The sequence below is a fragment of the Protopterus annectens genome, chromosome 16.part0, assembly GCF_019279795.1.
Source record: "Protopterus annectens isolate FY-2018-M chromosome 16.part0, PAN1.0, whole genome shotgun sequence".
NCBI classification, from domain to species: Eukaryota; Metazoa; Chordata; order Ceratodontiformes; family Protopteridae; genus Protopterus; species Protopterus annectens.
In genome coordinates this window covers 134,656,661-134,679,622 of record NC_056750.1, presented here as the reverse complement: position 1 = coordinate 134,679,622, position 22,962 = coordinate 134,656,661, and the positions used below count along the sequence as shown (strand labels likewise).

General features: G+C 39.6%; 1 protein-coding gene across 2 annotated transcripts in view; it reads left to right on the top strand.

The window, feature by feature from the left end:
• The window catches only part of LOC122790712 (receptor-interacting serine/threonine-protein kinase 2-like), a 652,068-nt gene that overhangs the window by 561,686 nt on the left and 67,420 nt on the right, over nt 1-22,962 (top strand). For both annotated transcript variants that reach the window (XM_044058268.1, XM_044058269.1), the window contains exon 6: nt 2,528-2,677. In XM_044058268.1, coding sequence (XP_043914203.1) covers nt 2,528-2,677 — 150 coding nt within the window. The remainder of the gene's footprint in view (nt 1-2,527; nt 2,678-22,962) is intronic.

Here is a 22,962-nt window from a genome sequence, read left to right as displayed (position 1 = left end):
AAGGGGGGTGTCTGTACCATGCACAGGCTGTTAGGGGGCATGATTGGAAGTGTTGATTTGTCCCTGAAAGTCACTAGTGCAATTCACTTCTTACACCTGTGAGCACTGATGGTAGTTATTTATGCAGCCTTGGTTTAGAGTGCGGCTACTTAAATGATTTGTTTGCAGTGTGTATATGTATATGTGTGTGTGTGTGTGTGTGTCTGTGTGTGTGTGTGTATATTTATTTATATATATATATATATATATATATATATATATATATATATATGTGTATACACACACACACACACATATGTGTGTGTATATGTATTAAGGAATGTAACAAGAAGCTAAAAGAGCTCTTTACTACATTTTTTAAGATGCTTCTGTCAGTGTAAACATCTATTACAGGGACATTAATATGCAGTTCTCAAAAAATGATATTAGTTTTTGGTGAAATGAAATCCAGGAATTATACCCATGATTTTAAATGTAATTTCTAGTTATTAGTTTGATTTCATTTTAATTTTATGATGCATCTGTATCTAGAAAACTAAAACAGATTCTAAGTACAAAACCATTAATAAAGCAAGCTTACAGTATTAAAAGTAGTGAATATGAGAAAAATACAGGTTGTGGTGAATGAATGCTGTGGCCTAAAATGCCAAAATCTGTGAAAATTGTTGGGTTATCTAATAGTTAGATAATCCAAACTTGGGATTTACTGGATAGATAGAAAATCTACATCGCTTTGTATAGCTCTTCACCCATTTCTTTTTGCTCTGACAATGGCTATGAGCAGGCATGGCATTCTGTATGCCCATAGGTGATAGTGAAGATATAGAACTACAGGAATGCTTGCAATCAGCCTGGTAAGCTCTAGAGAGTTGCTATCTATGACCCTGCAAATGTTGGCAGCCAGTTGTGTCAGGCTGTGGGGCCATATCTTACAGTGAAGCTGTCTCAGTTGTGGACTGTGTAATGTGTGTAGGTGTGTTATGTGTCGAGCCACTTAGCTTCTTATCCCATCCACAGTCATGCACTGTGTGGCCTGTAGAGGAAATCCAGTGACAGTTACCATGTGTCTCGAAGCACCCACAGAGAACAAATTTGCCACAAGAGACCTCAGCAGCAACATTTGCTCCCTTTCTCTGTACTCTGTGTCACTGTGTAGGTATTGCATATCATCAAGGTTTGCAGTGCCCTCGCAGTCTCTATAGTGCTGTTGTTAGCAGCTGACTGTGTCTGGATTACTGACATGCAAATCGTTGATTTATGCTGAGCATTTTATCAAGATCAGAAAGGGTGGCCACGGTGATGTAGCGGTTAGTGTTGCTGCCTCACAGCAAGAGGTTCTCCGGCTCAATCCTCGCCTGGGTTGCCTTCTGTGCAGAGTCTGCATGTCCTCCCTGTGGTCACGTGGGTTTCCGCCGGGTGCTCCGGTTTCCTCCCACATCCCAAAGACATGCTGTAGGTGGATTGGACACTCTAAATTGGCTGTAGGTGTGAGTGTGTGCCTTCTGTGTAAGGTTGGGTGCTGGGCTGGCAACTCGACACCGTAGAACTCCACTGCCAATCATGAGCAGACAGGTGATCCGCTGTGGCAACCCCTAACTGGGAAAAGCCGAAAGAAGAAGAAGAAGATTTTATCAAGATCAGACACTGCTGTAATATACTGGTAGCACTGTGGACCACCCCACATCTGCCCTGGTGTAGGTACTCATACGTCAGAGATAGTGTGAATGGCAGATGCTGTGTGAGCTGGAGACACATGAGGATCCACATTGAGGGTATAGTTACAAGAGAGCCCCCTGCTGGTGATTTCTGGGATCAGCTTGTGCCTTCATAGCGGTCTGTCATCTTGATGCTGTTAATGAGCCTTCCCATGGTGATATTTGTCATCTTGATGCTGTTAATGAGCCTTCCCATGGTGATATTGCAGACAGTGTCACTGTGTCAGTGGACTATGCATGTGCATGTTGTCATCATCACCTGCCATAGGAGACTTGTTGCTAGTGGGCATGTGCGTTCCTGTTGTGCTGATCCTTCCACCAGTAGTACCTGAGAAAGCTGCTGGTGGATGGATTAGCAAAGTATGAGGTCTACTGAAGAACTAGAGGGAATGGGGAGCAAATACACATTTTCAGGTAGGTAGGAGAGTTTGATTTGAAAGATGGCTGATGAAATGCTAATAATAATTTAAATCTTTTTACAAGACAGATTGCTTTTGTTTGGTGCCCGCCACATGCATTTTCCCAAGTTATGGGAACTTCAAAGTTGATAGCATAAGGGGAGGATTGCAAGGAGTCTCCCCATGAATGGGTGTTTGTGGCTTTACTCCTCCCAGAAACTTGCATATTTTTTTGGGGGGGGACTAGTAGTTTATTAAGTTAAAACTACAAGTGTCTTGCAGTAGTCATATGAGTTGTATGCAAGAAATCCAGAAACAAAATTCTCTCTGGAAGTGTAAATGGAAAGAGCTATTTTCAATACAAATGTCACGCTTAGTAGTTTATAGAGACTTCATCTTTGTTTTTTTTTGCAGATGCTGTTGTCCAGTCTCTGGTTGAAGTATGTGTTGGAAGAGGTCAGCGGCCAGATATAACACTTCTACCGAATAATATGCCTCCTGACCTGAAGGATTTGATGATGCAGTGCTGGAGCCAAGATCCAGATAAGAGACCCCACTTCAAAGGTAATGGCAGATGTTGATGGTTAAACATGCTTTTCTGTCTGCAAAGTATGTTTCAAGAGAAAGAGCCTTTACAGGGTGTGATGCGTTGTGTGCATGTATATGTCTGTGAGAGTCCATGTGTATATGTCTGTCTGTGTGTACATGGCTGAACAACAAACCAACAAATTTTGAAAACTCATGTTTCTTAAGTGCAGTTTGGCCAAAAAAAACTTTACAGTAAATATGTAAAATAAATATTAATTTGCAGGATGGGTTTGCCTCCCTCTACTCACAAACATGAAGGCTGTGGCCACCACACTTTTGATGATAATTCTGGGATCACTGTACTTTGGAATAAGGGGAATTCTCCAAGGAACACCAATTTTTGAATCACTATATAGAGTCACTGTATAATACACTTTAGTGTTAACAGAGCTTACCCTCCACACAAATGATCACTAATGCAGTAAGACATACAGCTGTGAATGCAGCACAGTGAAGGACTCTGCAAAGTGCAGATGCTGAAGTTAACAACCAAAAGCTAACGCACATGTATGTTCTTAAAAAATTGAAAACCAGTCACATGACCCCTTCCACAGCTCAGTCAGATTTGTAGAGGGCCTTACAAAGCCAGTTGCTTCATGGAGTGCTTTATTGTAAACATGCACTGTTAATACAGACAGACACACACACACACACACACACACACACACACACACACACACACACACACACACACACACACACACACACACTCACACACTCACACACTCACTCACACACTCACACACACTTACACACTCACACACACATTCTGCAGAACAGATGTCTAGCTCTTCCAGCTCTGGATGATGAAGACCCAGCTGACCAACACCGTGCTAAATAACCCTACAGCTTGAGATGGTATGCAGTGCCTTGTAAGTTGTCTCCAGTATCTATCCCTGTCTTCTGTTGCAGATATGCAGAGGTGACTTATTTCAATGTTGCCACACCTTATTATGTGGGGATTGAGGAAGTCCCCAGAGTACAGCTTCATGCAAGACAGCACTGTTATCCTTTTAGGCACAGATGGTTGCATGCAGTTCATGTAGGCCAGCTGTTTTACTGCAAAACAGTGATCTCTGGCACCTATGTCACCTTTCCATACTGCAAGGGGTCTGTTGGGGGGAGGGGGTCATAAACTAGAGCAATATCATATAAGGACTAAAATGTAGGAGGGAAGACGGTGTAACACCTGATGATGTTTAGACATCCTGTTGTCATAACACTGGGACTTCCATATGCAAAAGTATCCCTGAACCAGGGTAACAAATCTTTAGATGCATAAGATGTGCTATTACAGGATCCACTGTATGCACAAAAGTATAACCCAGAGACAAAAAGACCAACAAACCAGCTACTTCACCTCCACATAATATTCTGAGTACATACCATTTGAAGCACCCCATGTGGCCCAAGTAGTAGAAACACCCCTGGATACAGGCAGATGGAAACAAACTTTATGCTGTATTACCTGTAAGTGTCTCATAAACCAGCAAAATATATCAGTAGTCAGATACATATTGTATTCGTAGACAGATATTCTTCAGAAATTCCCAATAGGTATTCCAGAGATTCTACTGAGATCACGGAACTGGCTTGTACATGGACATTTCTTTATTCTTATGAGCATGCACTCTGCTTGGACAAGTCATGAAACATGCTACAGTCTTGTGAAACATGCTACAGTCTTGTGTAATTTAAAGCACAGTCCAGGTTGGTGAGGTTCCATCCATTATCCATGGGATGCAACTAGCTAGGTCTTTCTGTTGTCAGGATTACTTAGTTGGATTGTCTGTTGTCTGGTGTGATACATTTACAAATGAAGCTGCAATGCTGGAAGAGGATTTTCTCACAGGTCAGTGTTATTAAGTTTGAGGACTGCCTTCTTGTTAGCATTGCACTCCTTACACTTTCGTTAGCATTGCACTCCTTACACTTTCTTCCCCAAATGCCTGGTACAACAGTCATCTCCCTAGCAGCTGCATCTTCTCTTCATTTATATGTTTGCTGTAAACCTCAACATTGTAGTCACAGATGTGTCCTTAGATGTGGTACTTCTTATTTTAAGCCACCCCATGAACTTAGGCCTTAGCCCATTGTTTAGTGGGTGGTGATGGTGGTCCGTGGATTTCATGTGGATGATGATAGTGCTCAGTAGATTTTATGTGGATGGTAATCATGGTCAGTGGATTTCATGTGAGTTGTAATGGAGGTCAGTGAATTTCATGTGGGTGGTGATGGAGGTCAGTGGATTTCCTGTGGATGATGATGGTGATCAGTGGATTTCATTAGCTTCTCACCCTCTATAATTGTCTGTCATTATGAAGGGCTAACAATAGAGATGCATTTGATCTGCCTTGGGGTGCATACACCATAGTCTTGGCACATATTTTCATCCACTGCTCTCTGTTTATCTACATATAACTCTGTGCTCTCTGGTTGTAACTTCCCTTTAAGACCACTGCACTCTTTGATTGGCAGAAGCAGCTGAGCCTGTATTGATCAACATGGTTCACTGTGTCTGCTCAGGTGTTTAGTCAGTCATTTGTCACTACAGAGACAGTCAATTAGCATGCCTTGAGATATACTGTGAGAATATACATATATTAATTTCAGTGATTTATTGACGCAACATTTGCACATATGAGTGGCAAAAGTTGTACATCACAGTTCCTTGTATATACACACACACACACACACACACACACACACACACACACACACACACACACACACACATATAATATATATATATCAGGCAAAAAACGTTGCTCAAAGAAGTAAACCACTGGAGCACAAAGATAAAAATGTGATGCAGAAAAAAATGCAGCCAGTAGTCTACAGCACAGATAAGTCCAAACATAATTGTTTAATAAAAATACAGAACAAAGATAAGTGCTTTCGCAATTGGCTTCATCAGATCTCTGTTACAAGTAAAGACATCTCACTTATAATGCAACTAATTAACCATGTATCCAATCAGATAAAATGCAGCTGTAGTTGCTAAGTGATAAATTGACAAGTTAAACACAAGGTATATGTATGAAGCATTTAAAAAAAAACATTTAAAAAACACTTAAAATATACCAACTTAAACTTAAAGCATACAACATCCCTAAGTATACGATGTAAAAACATCACAAAATATAAAAATCTGTCTAAAAAATTTTATTTCTTTCTAAGTGACCTTGCTCTCTCAAGGCAGGATGTATTGAGACATTTTCGTTCAAGCCAGGAGCATAATGTTCCCCAGCTTGAAAATCCATTTTAACTCAGCTTGATATGTGGAATTGACCAAATCGCCCATCCTAGCATTTTGGTGTATTACTTCTAATACTAAAATTTAAAGTTATGTTCCTCACCAAATGTGTTTATGTGCTTAGCTATTGCACTATAGTTCATACCTCTTCCTGCACAATAGAGATGGTCACGTATTCTTTCCTGTAGGCATCTGTTTGTCGTGCCGACATAAAAACATCAGCAAGACACACAATAGCCCAGGTAAACCAGGTTCTTTGTGTTACAATCTGCTGGTGAAAAATGTGTAAATACTCTATTGTTTTGTGGATTTATAAATACTGGAGATTCATCCACATAAATACAGTAGGAGCAACCATTGCATTTTCTAGTCCGTTGTTCCATTTTCCTATCATTCAAATCCAACACCTGTCTGGGGTAACATAATCTTTGCCGTAGAGATTTCTTATTTCTATATCCAAAATTTTGTCTATCACCTACAAGTAAATGAATATCTGCATCAGTGCCTACTATTGGCCATTGCTTATATATAATCTCTTAATTCTCCTCTCATCACTAGAGAATGTAAGATTAAAAAATGGAGTGTGATCTCTATCTTTATTATTTGAAGAATAAGTCATGTTTTATTTATTTATTGGCATTTGTTGAATGGGAACGTCCACTGGGCACTGTTCCCATTTTCACTGGAGGTCCAGGGTGAAAAGCTCCACAATTAACAGTACAACAAAACGTATGCAGTTAGATTACAGATCTGGGGAGATAAGGATCCACAGTTTTAAAACAAAGCAGAAACAAAAACAAGTGAGTACTACAGAAAAGTATACAATTTTAAAGCAGATGTTACATACATTATTCAGCAAACTTCAAAATTACAGTTAAAAAGCCATAACACAGAAATTATATACTTTGTGATGGACAAATAATAAGTTCTTCTATTACTTGAGTAAAGATGAAAATGAGAGGTGTTACAGGGTAGGGTTTTTGTTTAGTTGGTTATCTTTTTATGGGAGTTTACGTTGTATATTACATGTGCAACTTGGATTTTGTAACAATAAGGTTTTTAGTGAGGTGTTAAAGGGCTTTGGGGAGTCTAGCTGGGTAATGCTGGAGGGGAGAAAATTCCATAGTTTGGCGATGTATGAATATAGGGATTCTTCTGCTCTCTTGTTGGGTTTGGCTACATTTAATAGGGTTTTCTCAGAAGAGCGGAGGGATCGAGTAGGGATATATGTGTGTAAGATGATTTGGAGAGCGGGGCAGTTATCGGGTTGAAAAATTAATTTATGGGCCATAGAGAGTTGAGTGTATTGGAGGTAGTGGTGGGATTCTAGCCTGGATAGGTTTGAGAGGGCAGTATAGTGGTGTGAGTGCGTGGACAGGTTTGATGCAAATTTTGCTGTTTTATAGTAGCACTGTTGTAGCTGACTACTAAGTGATGTATGGAAGTTGGTGAAAATGGGACTACCATACATAAGAGATGGAATGAGCAAAGTATTTGCTAGTATGTTCCTAGTTTGCTTATCAAGGTATAGTTTATGCCGGTATAATTTGCCTAGTTTGAAATGTGTCTTCTTTACCATGTTCAATATATGTTGTTCAAAGGAGAGTTTGTTGTCGATAGTAATTCCTAGTAGTTTTGAGAATTGTACCTGTTCGATTACTGTTTTGTTATGGGAGAGGATTTTGAATTCAGTAGTTGGAGGTTTTGATGAGAATAATAGTTTAGTTTTTTTGGGTTAAGCATTAATTGAGAGTCATTCAGCCAGTTTTCTATAGAGGAGAAAGCATCTTGGGTTATTTTTTGGAGGTTAGTGAAATCATGTGAGGATGAGATGATAGTTGAATCATCTACATACTGAATTAGTATGCTGTCCTGTGAGGCTTTATGTAGATCATTAATGAAAATGTTAAAAAGTATTGGTCCTAATATGGATCCTTGTGGGACACCTGTGTTGTTTACTAAGAAATCAGATAGTTGGTTTTGCCATCTGGTTGATTGTTGTCTGTTGTTTAGGTAGGAGGAAAACCATGTTATTACAGTATGGGAGCAGCCAAGTTTCTGTAGGTGTTGTAAAAACTTAGGGTGAGATACAGTGTTGAAAACTTTTGAAAGGTCAAGCAGGAGTACAGAAGTGGATAAGCCAGTGTCAAGAGCTTTGCTCACTATGTCAGTAAAGGAGAGTAGGGCTGAGATAGTGCTATGGCCTGGGCGAAATCCGTGCTGAGTGGGAGATAAGAGGTTGTTTTTGATGAGATGATTTAGTAGGTGGGTTTGAATGCATTTTTCTAGGATTGTTGATAGTGGGGAGAGGGTAGAGATGGGGCGATAGTTTGATAGATCATGGGCATTACCACCTTTGTGAAGAGGGATAATTATGGATTGTTTTGCCATAGTAGAGGGACATATAATTCAGTAATGGAGTAATTGATGAGTGCTGACTGGGTAGGCAATCGCCTTGGCTGCTAGCTGTAAGTATTCTGATGGTAGGTTATCGGCTGAGAGTGAGCAGGATTTTAATTTGGTTAGAAATCTTTGAATAAGGGATGTAGGCATGGGTTGAAAACAAAAAGGTGAGTTAGGTGGAGAGTTATTTAAGGTGGATAGGGGGTCTGTAGTGGGAGGGGTGGGATTTGTTTTTGAGAGCGAGTCCTTGATTAATTTTTGGATGGTGTCAATAAAATGGTTATTGAATATTTGGGAGATTTGGAGAAGGTTTTTGTTGTGTGCAGGTGAAGGATTTTGGATGTTGCCAGGATTCAGAAGGGATGATACTGATTTCCAGAATTTTTTGGGTTGGTATTTTGGGAGGAGAGTTTAGAGGAGAAGTAGGATTTTTCGTCAGTTATGATGTTTCTTTGTGGAATTTCTAAGTTTTTTGTAATTTAGTTTATTTTCTGTGGTCCTACATTTTTTCCAAGTTTTCCAGGCTTTTTCTCTGGACAGAAGGGTTTGTTTGATATGCTTTGTCAACCAGGGGGCAGGGTTTGGTTTTGAGCGTTTAATACAAAGGGGTGCTAGGCTGTTTAGTGTGTTCATAAAGATGCTGTTAAAGTATTGTACAGCCTCATCTAAGAGCAGTGTTTTTAATGGGGACCAGTTATGAGTTTTTAGGGTCGTTATAAATGTTTTGTGGTTAAAGTGGACAAGGTTCCTGATTGATTTATATATGTGAGGTTTGGGGATGTGTAAATGGGTTCTATGGGTGTAAGCAGGTAGGTGGTCACTTGGGAGGGTACCAGTATTGGTGGATACTAAGATCCAGTCTAGTATAGCTTTGGCTTGGGTGTTTAATGCCTGTGTACGCTTTGAGATAAGTTGTGTGAAACTATAGAGAGTAATGCTAGTGTTAGGAAATTTGGTTTTGCCAGTTGATGTTATTATCACCTAGTATGATGGTTTCTTGGGGGATAGTGTAGTTTATCCATCCTAGGACGTCTTCTAAGTGTGTGATTTTGTGACCAGGAGGAATATAGATGGTGACAATACATAGTTGTTTGCAATGGTTTATAAGTAGGGATGTTATTAAGACTTCCAGGGAACCAAAATTGGGAACTGGCACTGGATGACTGGCACTGGATGTATATTTATTGTTAAGGAGTCTTTATATATTAGGGCTATGCCCCCTCCTTTTTTCTGAGCCCTATCTTTACGAATAATGTTGTAGCCAGGTGGAAGGATTTCAGAGCCTAATATATGTGCTTTGAGCCAGGTTTCAGTTACTGCTATTATGTCAGGGCAGTGGTGACTAAGCCAGGACTGGAATTCTGTAATCTTGTTGCAGAGACCTCGAGCATTGATGGTTATGACGTACAAATCATGGGCTTTAGTGGTGTAGGTGTTATTTGATAAGTTATCAGGTCCACAGTTGGAGTGTATATTTCCACATTGGGGTAGGACTATGAGGAGATGGAGTAGAGTATGTAGTTGGTGATTTTTTAGTGATGTTAATTGAGGGTAATGTAGTATTAATTTGAGTTTAGTGGTGGAGGGGAAGGGGCAAGGTTTGGTTGAACAGAGGGTGTTACTTGATAATAGGGATGGAGATATATTGGAGGAACTATATAGGTTGACTTGTGAGGTGGTGATTTGTGTTGTGGATTGTGGGGGTGTAATTAGTCCAGAGTCAAAAGAGGTGGACACAGAGATAGTAGTAGTAAAGAAGTTAGAATGAATAAGAATGAGGACAGGTATGATATGTGGTACATTCTTATATTGAGAGAAAGGTGGATTTGTGTGGAGAAGAATGAAAGAATGGGTGTTGGGTGGTATTCAGAAGGTGGAGAGGTGTAGGCAGGATAGGGAGGGAATAGTATTGTAGTAGGGAGGATGTAATTGATCTGGGAAATCCAGTGGGTGGTGCTACAGGAAGTATAAATCTGGAGGAAGTGGGGTGGGTGAGAATGGGGGTAGGGTAGGGAAGCAGAGTGAACCCAGAGTGGGTTGCACCCGTCCTCAGTGGTTGATTTCAGAAGGAAAAAAACAACCACCTAAAGGTAAGGAACAGAGAGAAAAGGCGGCAGTCTGTAAAGTGTTAGGATCAGGAGACAGACCTTTACAGAGGATAGAATGGTTCAAGTAACTCTGGGTAATAAAGGAAAACAGGCAGAAAGTATGCTAAGGAGAAAAATGCTAAATGGGTGTAGTTTTACACGTTAAGCCTTTAGTTTAGCAGACAGGGGGGTTAACATTAAATAACACCGTAGTGGGGTTGTGTGAGGGTAATAGCAATAACTCTGAGACAGAAATAGAGATGGGTCTTCAGAGGAGTCCACTATCTGATTTCCAAAAGACAGGGGGACTAGGGAGCATTTGCTTGGTTGCACTTGGGTAGTGCAGCTATAATTAAGATGTTAGTGATGAAAAAACACTAACAGAGGGCATTTCTGTCTAAAAATCCATCTAAATATCTAAAAAAGCAATGGGGGGACTAGGGATCTGGGAAAGGGTAGCAGGGTTCCCTAGCAGCATGCTCTCAAGGGCAAAAAATATCTAAGTGCAAGCATAAAAATATAATGAGAAGGAATTAGACATACACAGTTTTCTTTAGATATGCTTGTTTCTGTGGCTCTGAATTATCGGAGGTATGATCACCTGGTCGCTGATTAGGTAAAAAGAACTTTGTGGTGGAGTTTAATGGCAGGAATTTTTAAGGGGGCAAAAAGATGAAGAAAAGTAAGGCTTGCCTGTTGTTTCCCTAGAACATCTAACTATTTGCTGTGTTCTATCTCATGATCATGATAACCCCTAGATAAAAAATCTGTTCGTATTTGTTCTAAACATATTTCAGAATCCTCATCCTTGCTGTGTAGATGACAGGTCCTCAAATTCTGTCCCTTCAGTACATTTCGAAACACATGACATGGATGGATTCTATTGCGATGTACATAAGTAGGCCGATAGCATTCCTTTCTATATAATTTTGTATGTAAAGTACGGTCATCACCTTTAACTAATAAAATATCCAAAAATTCAATGCTGTTACTGGAATATTTATATGAAAATCTCAAAAAAATCAGTACTTACAAACAGACGCCTAAGAGAAAGGATACGTGACCATCTCTATTGTGCAGGAAGAGGTATGAACACTAGTGCAATAGCTAAGCACATAAACACATTTGGTGAGGAACATAACTTAGAAGTAATACACCAAAATGCTAGGATGGGCAATTTGGTTAATGCCCCATATCAAGCCGAGTTAAAAAGGATTTTCAAGCTAGGGGCGCATTATGCTCCTGGCTTGAATGAAAATGTCTCAATACAGCCTGCCTTGAGAGCAAGGTCACTTAGAAAGAAATTACATTTTTAGACAGATTTTTATATTTTGTGATGCTTTTATATCGTACACTTAGGGATGTTGCTTTTTGGTATACTTTAAGTGTTTTTTAAATGTTTTTTTTAAATGCTTCATACATATATCTTTTAGTGTTTAACTTGTCAATTTATCACTTAGCAACTACAGCTGCATTTTATCTGATTGGATACATGGTTAATTAGTTGCATTATAAGTGAGATGTCTTTACTTGTAACAGAGATCTGATGAAGCTGATTGCAAAAGCGCTCGTCTTTGTTCTGTATTTTTATTAAACAGTTACGTTTGGACTTATCTCTGCTGTGGACTACTGGCTGTGTTTTTCTTGTGCATCACATATATATATATATATATATATATATATATATATATATATATATATATATACAAAAACACATATATAAGCACACACACACACACACGTGTATATATTATGTGTGTGTGTGTGTGTGTGTGTGTGTGTGTGTGTGTGTATATGCGCGTGCGCTTGTGCATGTGGATGTTTGGACATGTGGTCAGTAACCAGTTGCTCAATGGAATAATGATTGCCCTTTTCAGTCAGTTGCCACATTCATTGACATTAGGTAATAGTAGATAAGACTGAATAGCAGTGGTATTTGGGACTTCTTCCTTTTCCTTCACTATTATGTGATTTTGGAATTAATATGTATACATACCCATATATAAATATGAGGATGTTAGTCAGTTTTGTACTATGTTTTAAAGTTCTATACAGTTACTTAAATGATGTGGGCTGGTAGTCGATTAGAGTTCCATTGATCACATACAGTGTGTGTGTGTGTGTGTGTGTGTGTGTGTTAGTGTTAGTGTTAGTGATCAGGGTTTCCACAGAGCTTTTGTTACTAATTTTAGTGGTGATGCTTATCTCATTAAAAACATCATAGAAAGGGAGTGGAAATAATTTTCTGAATTTGCAGATCTGGAGAATATTAAGGGTAAGCCCTTAAAGTTATATTCAGAAAGGGTCAAAATATTAAAAATTTGAATTTGTTGGAACACAATGTTACCACAGGAGTTAATATTTAAAATTTACTAGAAAGACTCACCCAGACTCTGCTACACTTTGCTGTGAAGGAAAGGATAGTTTGCTTTTTATTTGTTCTATTTTGTATTACCGTATTGCCTTTTTATATTTTGAATAATACTGTGATTTGTTTTATTTGCCTTGTGTTTTACTTGTATTCTGCTTTTAGCTGCATATTAAAACTTCAAAAGAGACCACAGCTCTGCCTCTTGTGAGTCAGGAAAAAATTAGAATTGATCAGTTAAGGACTCGAACATAAGATAGAAGAGGTCACTTAAGGTTAATCATTTGTGAACTGAGGGGGTGGAGCTAGGAACTAAACCTTCTATTTAAGGGGTAAAATAAAACATTTCAGAGCTTTACTAGAAAGGCTCACCCAGACTCTGCTACAGTTTGCTGTGAAGGAAAGGTTAGTTTGCTTTTTATTTGTTGTATTTTGTATTACTTTATTGCCTTTTTATATTTGAATACTGTGATTTGTTTTCTTTATCTTGTGTTTTACTTGTATTCTGCTTTTAACTGCATATTAAAACTTCAAAAGAGACCACAGCTCTGTCTCTTGTGAGTCAGGCAAAAAGTAGAACTGATCAATTAAGGACTCATACATAAGGTATAAGTGTTCACTTAAGGTTAATCATTTTTCAACTGAGGGGGTGGAGCTAGGAACTAAACCTTTTATTTAAGGGGTAAATTAAAAATTTCAGAGCTTTACTAGAAAGGCTCACCCAGACTCTGCTACACTTTGCAGTGAAGGAAAGGTTAATTTGTTTTTTATTTGTTGTATCTTGTATTACTTGATTGCCTTTTTACATTTTGAATACTGGGATTTGTTTTCTTTACCTTGTGTTTAACTTTAGTCTGCTTTTAACTGCATATTAAAAGTTCAAAAGAGACCACAGTTCTGTCTCTTGTGAGTCAGGCAGAAATTAGAACTGATCAATCAAGGACTCATACATAAGATAGAAAAGGTAACTTAAGGTTAGTCATTTGTGAACTGAGGGCGTAGAGCAGGGAACTAAACCTTCTATTTAAGGGTAAACATCAAACATTTCAAAGCTTTACTAGAAAGGCTCACCCAGATTCTGCTGCACTTTGCTGTAAAGGAAAGGTTAGTTTGCTTTTTATTTGTTGCATTTTGTATTACTTTATTGCCTTTTTATATTTCGAATACTGTGATTTTTCTTCACCTTGTGTTTTACTTGTATTTTACTTTTAACTGCATATTAAAACTTCAAAAGTGACCACAGCTCAGTTTCTTGTGAGTCGAGCAAAAATTAGAACTGATCGATTAAGGACTCATACATAAGATAGAAGAGGTCACTAAAGGTTAATCATTTGTGAACTGAAGAGGTGGAGCTAAGAACTAAACCTTCTATTTAAGGGGTAATATAAAACATTTCAGAGCTTTACTAGAAAGGCTCACCCAGACTCTGCTAAACTTTGTTATGAAGGAAAGGTTGGTTTGCTTTTTTTGTTGTATTTTGTAATACTTGATTGCCTTTTTACATTTTAAATACTGCGATTTGTTTTCTTTACCCTGTGTTTTACTTGTATTCTGCTTTTAGCTACATATTAAAACTTCAAAAGAGACTACAGCTATGTCTCTTGTGAGTCAGGCAGAAATTAGAACTGATCAATTAAGGACTCCTGCATAAGATAGAAAAGGTCACTTAAGGTTAATCATTTGTGAACTGAGGGGGTGGAACTAGGAACTAAACCTTTTATTTAAGGGGAAAATAAAACATTTCAGAGCTTTACTAGAAAGGCTTACCCAGACTCTGCTACAATTTGCTGTAAAGGAAACATTAGTTTGCTTTTTATTTGTTTTTATTTGAATTACTTTATTGCCTTTTTATATTTTGAATACTTTGATTTATTTTCTTTACCTTGTATTTTACTTGCAGTCTGCTTTTAACTGCTTATTAAAACTTCAAAAAGGACCACAGCTCTGTCTCTTGAGTCAGGCAGAAAATTTTTCCCCACCCACTTACTTTTGTATTCCTAAGTACCAATGTCCTTCTAATTGCCTGCGTCTTATGTTAATTTGACCATACATATCATTTCCTCTCTGCTTTCACTGGCTTGTTTGAATAAGCACATTATCATTTTGTGAAATCACTCCCCTTCAACTATTTAAAGTCATTGGCCATCCTACTGTATTCCATTGTACCAGAATACAAAAGTGAACACTCCCTTTAAGTCTATCTTGCTGTTTTAAAAATAGTGACTCTCCACTAAAACATAACATTTTAGACAGGTAAAACTTAAGTTACCTACTTTCACATCTAACTTATCTAGTGCACACTGCAGTGTTTAGGATAAACCATTTTTTTTCATCTTACCTTTAAGCATCCCTGTGACTAGCACTTGCTCTAATACCTGCTGGAAAACACTAGGAAGCCTTAAACTGATACAAGCACTCAACTCTCCTTGTTAATAAGGAGAAATTAATTGTAGGCATTAAACAGCCTATAATTGCAAAGTGCTTTACTAAGGCAAGGGAAAACAGCTCTTGTACATTACAAAAAAAAATCACCAAACCAGGTGTGTCGGGTCAGCTTCCGGTGATTTCTCCTGTCCACCTGGTGAATCTGGGCATTCTGAGTCAATGCAGCAACTGCCTCATGTACACAGACAACCCTCTCCTCCTACCACCCAACACTACAACCTGTAAGAGATGCACTTACATAGCCAAACTGGAAGCAAAGCTGTCTCCACCCAAGATTGTGCTAGACAGTCAAGAGGAGAAGGTTAACACCTGCACTACACCTCAAGCAACACATAGCCCTTCTAAACTCACACCACCAACACCCACATATAGCAACATTAAATCCACATATGTGGCGGCCCTTAACTGTAACTTGCCCAAGCAACAAGGATCTCTGAAGCTGCAATGCAAGCAAACACCAATCACAACCAAAGTGTCACATAGCTCACAACACCAGTGTGCCACCCAGCAGCAGCCCCTAAGGCAAGACAACGTACCTAACACTTTAGTCATCGGTGACTCTATAGTCAGCCACACTGATGTCCCACTCCCCAGGCTGAACAAGGAGAAAATGACAGTCATCTGCCTGTTGGGTGCCAGGATCCACTACATAATGCATGCACTCAAGTCACTCCACAACAAGTACAAATATGACTCGGTCATTGTCCATGTTGGAGTGAATGACTTGAGACGTACCTCCCTGGACTACATGAAAAGAGACATGGAAGAGGTCTCGGATCATGTGTCCCAGGCAGGTATGACCCTAGTCCTGAGTAACATCCTGCCTTCGCCCAGAATGATACCCACAATACAAGGACAAAATGATTGACTTCAGCAATTAGCTAAGCTTCTGGTGTCATTCAAAGGGGATCCAGTATCTGTCTGCCTGGGATGACATGATCAACAGACCAAGATGCTTTGCCAGAGATGGTCTTCACCTGTCACCCTTGGGATTCAGGTTACTGGCTAACACTCTTGCCACCCCCTATAGTGCCTTCTTTATGCAAAGTTCAAAGGACAAAACCACCACTGTAACAGGTACAAGCATGCAACTTCAGAAAGTAATACTACTCAATGGTAGAAGTCTAAACCTCAAAATGCACTCTCTTGAGGCACTCCTAAAAATGGAGAACATTGATATCTGTGCAGTAACTGAGACCTGGTTCAAGGCTCCAGAGAGCACCCCTGCAATATCAGGCTACAACTCTTACCACACTTTTTGGCCACCAAACTAGGACAGAAACACTAAAGATGGAGGAGTGTTCATATTCACCAAGGATAGTCACACCACCAGGCTAGTTGCCCAACACAATGCATCTGAAATTCTCCAGGTGCAACTAACACTTGGTAAGACTGCAATCCAATGCCCTGGATCAACTAATCCATAGTCCCACCAGGGGCTCCAATATCCTAGATGTGGTCATTACCAACATGGGAAATTGATGCTCCACACCTATGGTCACCCCCTTGTTGGTCAGGTCTGACCATAAGCTAATCACCCTTAACATTCACATCCCACCCCCCCCCCCCCAGTAAGGAAACCTCCATAAAAAACTTCTCCAAAGCCAACTTCATGCTACTCAAGTCAGAAGTGACAAACTTCATGACACCCATGCAGACGGGAACTGAAAGTTTGACTGCTGAATCCTACACTAAGGCACTGTACGAGCACATCCACTCATGCATGAATTGTGCCATCCCAAATTGAACCAAGATGGTCTCCTCCAAATAAAGGAAGCCAATCTGGTGGTCCCTGCCATAAGCAAACTTTACAACAAAAGGAAGAAACTGTTGCAGAAGAGAGGAAAATCCCAGGATGCAAAAAACTCCCTTACCAGCCTCAGTAAGAAGCTGGGATCCCTCATAAAATCCTTCAAAGCTAATTATGAAAATAAAATTACCAAAGATTCCAAAGACAGCCACAAGGCGTTCTATAACTATGTCAAGAATCTAAATGGCAATGCTCAGATCTGCTCTGAGCTACAACAGAATGGCATTAAATATACTGATCCCAAGGATATTGCCAATATCCTGGCAGATCGATTCAGTGCCAACTTCACCCCCCTCTCACCCCCTAAATGGCCCATTTCAATACAGGAAGATTGCCAAATTCCTCTAATGGCCACACAGGTAAAAAATGCACTCTCCAAAGCTAAGAATACAGCATCAATGGGACCAGATGACATCCCGGGCTGTGTACTACATGAACTACAAAATGAACTGGCACCTCACCTAAGTGTCATGTTTAATCATAGCCTCACCTCAGGCTTCGTGCCCATTGAGTGGCACAGAGCTACAATTATCCCACTCCACCAGGGGGGATCCACCTTGGATCCTGGGAACTACTGCCCCATCAGTCTGACAAGCTTTATCTGCAAGGCCATCGAACGTATTATCATGGAACTTATAAACAAAGACATCGGCAACCTTCAAACACTGCACCCCACCCAGTTTGGGTTCATGAAGGGCCGATCTTGTCTCCTGAACCTGATTGACTTCTTTGAATCAGTCTCCAGAGCTGTGGACGAGGGTAAGGTGGTCCACACAGCCTATCTGAACCTCGCCAAGGCTTTTGACACCACCCCCCACTCTAGAATCATAGATAGACTTACTAAGCTGGGCATTAATCCCTACGTCACTCAATAGGTTGCCCGCTGGCTTACTGACAGAACCCAGACTGTAAAAGTAGCCGACTCCAAATTCAGCTCCAGACAAGTGACAAGTGGAGTACCTCAGGGTACAGTCTTGGGACCGCTCTTGTTTGGCATCTACTTTTCTTAAGTACAGGCCAACACTAAGGGACTCTGGCTAACAAAGTTCGCAGATGGCTGCAAACTGGGAGCCATTATTGAATCCCCAAATGATGTGGATACTCTACAAAAAGGCCTTACAGAAACAGATGGTTGGTGCCAGAGCCATGGGCTCAAGCTCAGTGCCAAGAAATGTATAGTTATCCCCTTTGGGAAAAAACATGTACCCGTGAATTACCACATAGGTGGCAGTACACTAAACACTGAAAGTGTGATAAGAGACTTAGGGACACAGGTGGATAGTGGTCTCACCTTCGATAAACACATCGCCACAGCAATCAGGAAATCCTTCTATGTGGCACACCTCATCACTAAGGGCTTTTAATCCAGAAAAAAGGAGGTCATTGTTCCACTGTACTCATCCCTCATTAGACCCATTATAGAATACAACGCCCTGTTTGGTATGTACCTCTCAAGACATCTGCAACAACTGGAAAGGCCATAGAAATGCCTCACTAAAAGAATCACAGGCCTAAAGCAGATGCCCTACGCTGACCGCCTTAAAAAACTCAAGCTATACTCTGTCGCATATTGTCTACTCAGAGGTGATCTCTGCTTAACATACAAGGCCATGTCAAACCCAGAGCTGTTGGACATGCTACACTTTAAAGAAATCCCAATCCCTCAGAGCCACACGCTCCAGGGATCTAAACCTTGTCATCACAATAAACAAAACATGCTGGAGGGATAGGTTCCTGACCCAGACTCCCCAGACTCTGGAATAGACTGCCCATACATGTCAAACAGAGCGCCTCTTTGGTCCTTTTCAAAAGGTACCTTGACGATTGGATGGGAGAAAGGAAATTCACCCCGGGGATCATGTCCATCACCCTGCTAGACAGGGGTCCAGGGAAGTAAATAGTGTGGGAAGAAATAGCCAGGGAATCGTTATGGCTAGGCTTGTATAGGCCCTAGGACCGATAGCCTAGTACCAACCTATGAACCTATAAGAAGAAAAACATTGGCACCTATAAGTGTGTGTGGCATGTTCACAATGTATAAATGTTAGCCATAGTGAAAATGTTCTTGTGAAGGCCAGACAGAAACAGTTGGTGGGTAAGGTGTATTCAAATAGTAACTCTAAATGTTTAGTTTATATTGTTCAATTTAACCATTGTGATGTCTTTTACGTGGAGAAAATGTTAAAAAGAAGAATATATGAGCATCTATATGATGTTAAAAATCAGAATGAAGGTAATGCCCTATTTAAGCATACATTACTTAGTAAAAATGCTAATTTTAAATGTTTTGTTATCAAGGTGGTGCCTAAGGATGTCAGGGGGGTCCATGGAAACCAAATTAGAATATAGAGAAGCCTACTGGCAGTGCCAAAGGCTACAGGTACCCTGGACTTAATGATAATACCCAATTGGCACCAGTATTAAAGTTAAGGGCTGCAAAATTGTAATGATGTGTTTCCTACATTGGGAAGTAAAAGTTATGTATTCAATTATGGTATTACTATTTATTTCAGTACAGTTTTAATTCATTGGGATGTTTCTGTTCTATATTTTTTGTCAGTAGATGGCGTCATGATATTTTATTTATGGTAAAGTATATATATATATATATATATATATATATATATATATATGTATGTATTCATATATGTTCTATTTATTTTTATCAGTTTTTTATCATTATGTAATTTTCTTAAACAGATGAAGTTTTTATGTGTATTCATAGTTTATTAATATTTTTGGTTGTTAATTTAAGTGAATTTAGTGTGTTTGTATATGGTATACTTCTTTAAAATGTTTAATTGATTGATTGTCAATTTGAGTGACTATAAAACAGGGGTGGAGAGTTTCTTTGGCTGTATCTGATGAAGTCTTGGTATCGATAGACGAAAACGCATTTTATTTATTTTCAGAAGAGTTAATAAAGGAGTTGATTTTACCACCTATTCCCTTCTTTTTGTACCTGGATTTCGTTGGTTCTTTAGTATAGTTGCCAAGACCATCTGTGGGAACTGGAGCTTGGAAATTATTTATGCTAACCCCTTTGAGGGTATAGTTGGCTTTGGTGAAGTTTTTTTAATCTGACTTCACCTCTGATGGTACTGGAGTTATTGCTACTTCAAAAGACTGACTTATGATCGGATTTTACTAATGAGGGTCCTACACTTACAGTAGAGCAGTGGTCTGTTATGTTGGTGAGAACCAGGTCATTAAGCCCCTTGTAGAATTTTGTACAATTTGTCTCAGGGCATTTAAATGAACAAAGTCAAGGAACTTTTGTGCAACTAAGTTAGGGCTCATATAAATTTCCCAGTTGAAAGTAGGACAGTTAAAAAACCCTCATGACAAAAATGTTAGGTTGCAGTTTGATTGACTCAAGTAAAGCCAAATAAGCCACATGAGCATCTTGGTTCATGGAGGGGGGCCTGTAACTAATTATGACTTGAAGGAGGGTCTTACCCACCTTAACATAAACTTGGAGTAGCTTCATAGAGTTATCTTGTCTAACCAGTCTGGAGGAGTATTTATCTTTGATGTAGATAGATACTCCACCTATGATTCTCACATTTTCATTTTATGGTCTGAAGGTGTGGAAGGCATTGTAGCCTTTTAAGGCCAGTGTACTCTGTGTGGCCTTGAACCAGGTTTCTGTGACTGCACAAACGTCTACATCATCCAAGGAGAAGAATGCTTCCAGGGAGTGCAGCTTTTGGTTTAAACTGTTAACATTCAGCAGCGTAACCCTTATTTTGTTTGTGCTGGATATATTCACGTCAGAAGTTTTGTTTTTGAAACCTTACCTAAAAATGCACTATGGGAGAGACAAGAGCTTTAGACCACAGCGGAAAGCGCAGAGGTGCCAGGTACAGGCCATCTCTGGCAAAGCAGCAAGGTCTATCAGCCATGTCATCTTAGGCTGACAGATACTGGATCCCCCCTTGAATGACACCAGCAACTAAGCCAATTGTTAAAGTCAGTCATTTTTGTTTATATTATGGCATCATTGTAGGTGAGGGCAAAATGCTGCTCAAGTCTAGGGACATACCTGCCTGGGACACATATTCAGAGAGCTCAATCATGTCTTTCCTCATATAGTCCAGTGAGGTACATCTCAAGTCATTCAAATCAAGATAAACTATGACTGAGTCATAATGGTACTTGTTGAGTGACTTGAGTGCATGTGTGATCTGACAAATCCTGGCACTGGACAGACAGCTGACTGTGACTTTCTCCTTATCCATCCTGGTGAGTGGGACATCAGTGTGTCTCACTACAGAATCTCCAGTAACAAGAAAATTAGGTTTGGCTGTGTTGTGCCTTAAGGTCCTAATTGGTGAGACACTGGTGTTGTTATGTGTCTTGAGTGCTGCGTTAGGTGAAGCAACCTTGTGCTTAGGAGGTCTCTGGTGTTTAGGTAAATGTTTGGAGAGTACCTCCATGTATGGTGGTTTATGTGTTGAATTCATGCCTTGTGTATGAATTGTGGTGTGTGTACTTTGTGTATGAGTTGTGGTGTGTGAGCTGACAACCTCTTCAGTGTTATTGTTTGGTGTGAAAGAAAGCAAGGATTCCAGCTTGTTGATGTAGATTCTGTACTAGAGTGATTTAGTAGTAGAAGGTTGTGTAAATGAGGTAGTTGCTACACTGCCTGAGAAGACCCATATCAACCAGGTTGTCAGGAGAAACAGGGGTAGTCTGACCATCTGTAGTGCTAGGTTTAGATCTGTTACTGAGCAGTGGAGGAAAAGCGGTGTCCTACTAAGTGTCACTTCTAAGGGAAAATGTGTAGTTACTAATGTCTGCGTCTATAACCACCAAGAGTTACCCCTTTGTGTGGTGGCGCACTGCATGCAACCAAGAGGAAATAGTTGGAAACAAATTAATCAGTCCTAAAGCTCAAACCTGAGCCCTGTTATAGTAATCTTCAGTTAGATCAGTCAAAACTGAACCTTCCTCCAATGAGGGCACAAGGGGGGCCTCTCAAACAAAAGATTTCCTGATTTAGTGCTCAGTCTGTACAACCAGAACTAGATTCAGCAGGTCTGAATCTAGCCTATGCTACAGCAACTAGAAGTGCAAAGAAGAATCAGAACACAGTAAAACAGTAAAAAAAAAAAAAGTAAACAAATTTGCAGCAGACATGGTTTAAATGCAGCAAATGCAATTAAAACACTGTACAAATGCAGAAAACAGTTTAAATAAAGCACTTAGTGTTGAGCTCAAACCAGAACTAAGACACTTTTAGAATAACAGTCACAATAAGCCTTCAACCAACAATTGCCAACTTAGAAGGATGTACGCTACCTCTCCTGCCACAAGAGTATAGACTGCAACCTTCCTTATGTACAATAACTAGTTTGAAGCCCAAGTGCTTAAATCAAAACTGAGTGACTTAAAATAACAGTTAAAATTGAATATGGCTACTAACAAGCAGTAATAAATCCAACTGTACACTTTTAAGAACAAGTAGCAAAAAGCAAAATAAAGTAGAAAGAAGCACAGATACAGTAAAAGCAGCTGAATAAAGTCTTTTTTTTAGTAAATGGGAAGGGAGGAAACAGAAGATAATTCAAGTTTAAGAGAATAAAGGGGTGGGCCTTCCCAACTGATTTCCCCGTACTCAGTAGAATAAGCTGCTGAGATGGGACTGGGAGGAGTGTCCAAAATCAGATTTAACAGTAGGGGTGGGCAAACTCAAAAGCCACCAACTTTAAGAGTACAACAGCAGTTAGAGGGGGTGGGTGGGAAAATCTAATGCAGAGATAGATCAGCAATATTCAGGCAGAGATAACCAGAAAACTGTCATTAAAAAGAAATACATAAATAAAAACAAAACAGCAGAAACACCCCAACTCAAAATACATTAATATAGCTGTTTGTTTGTGTCTTTCG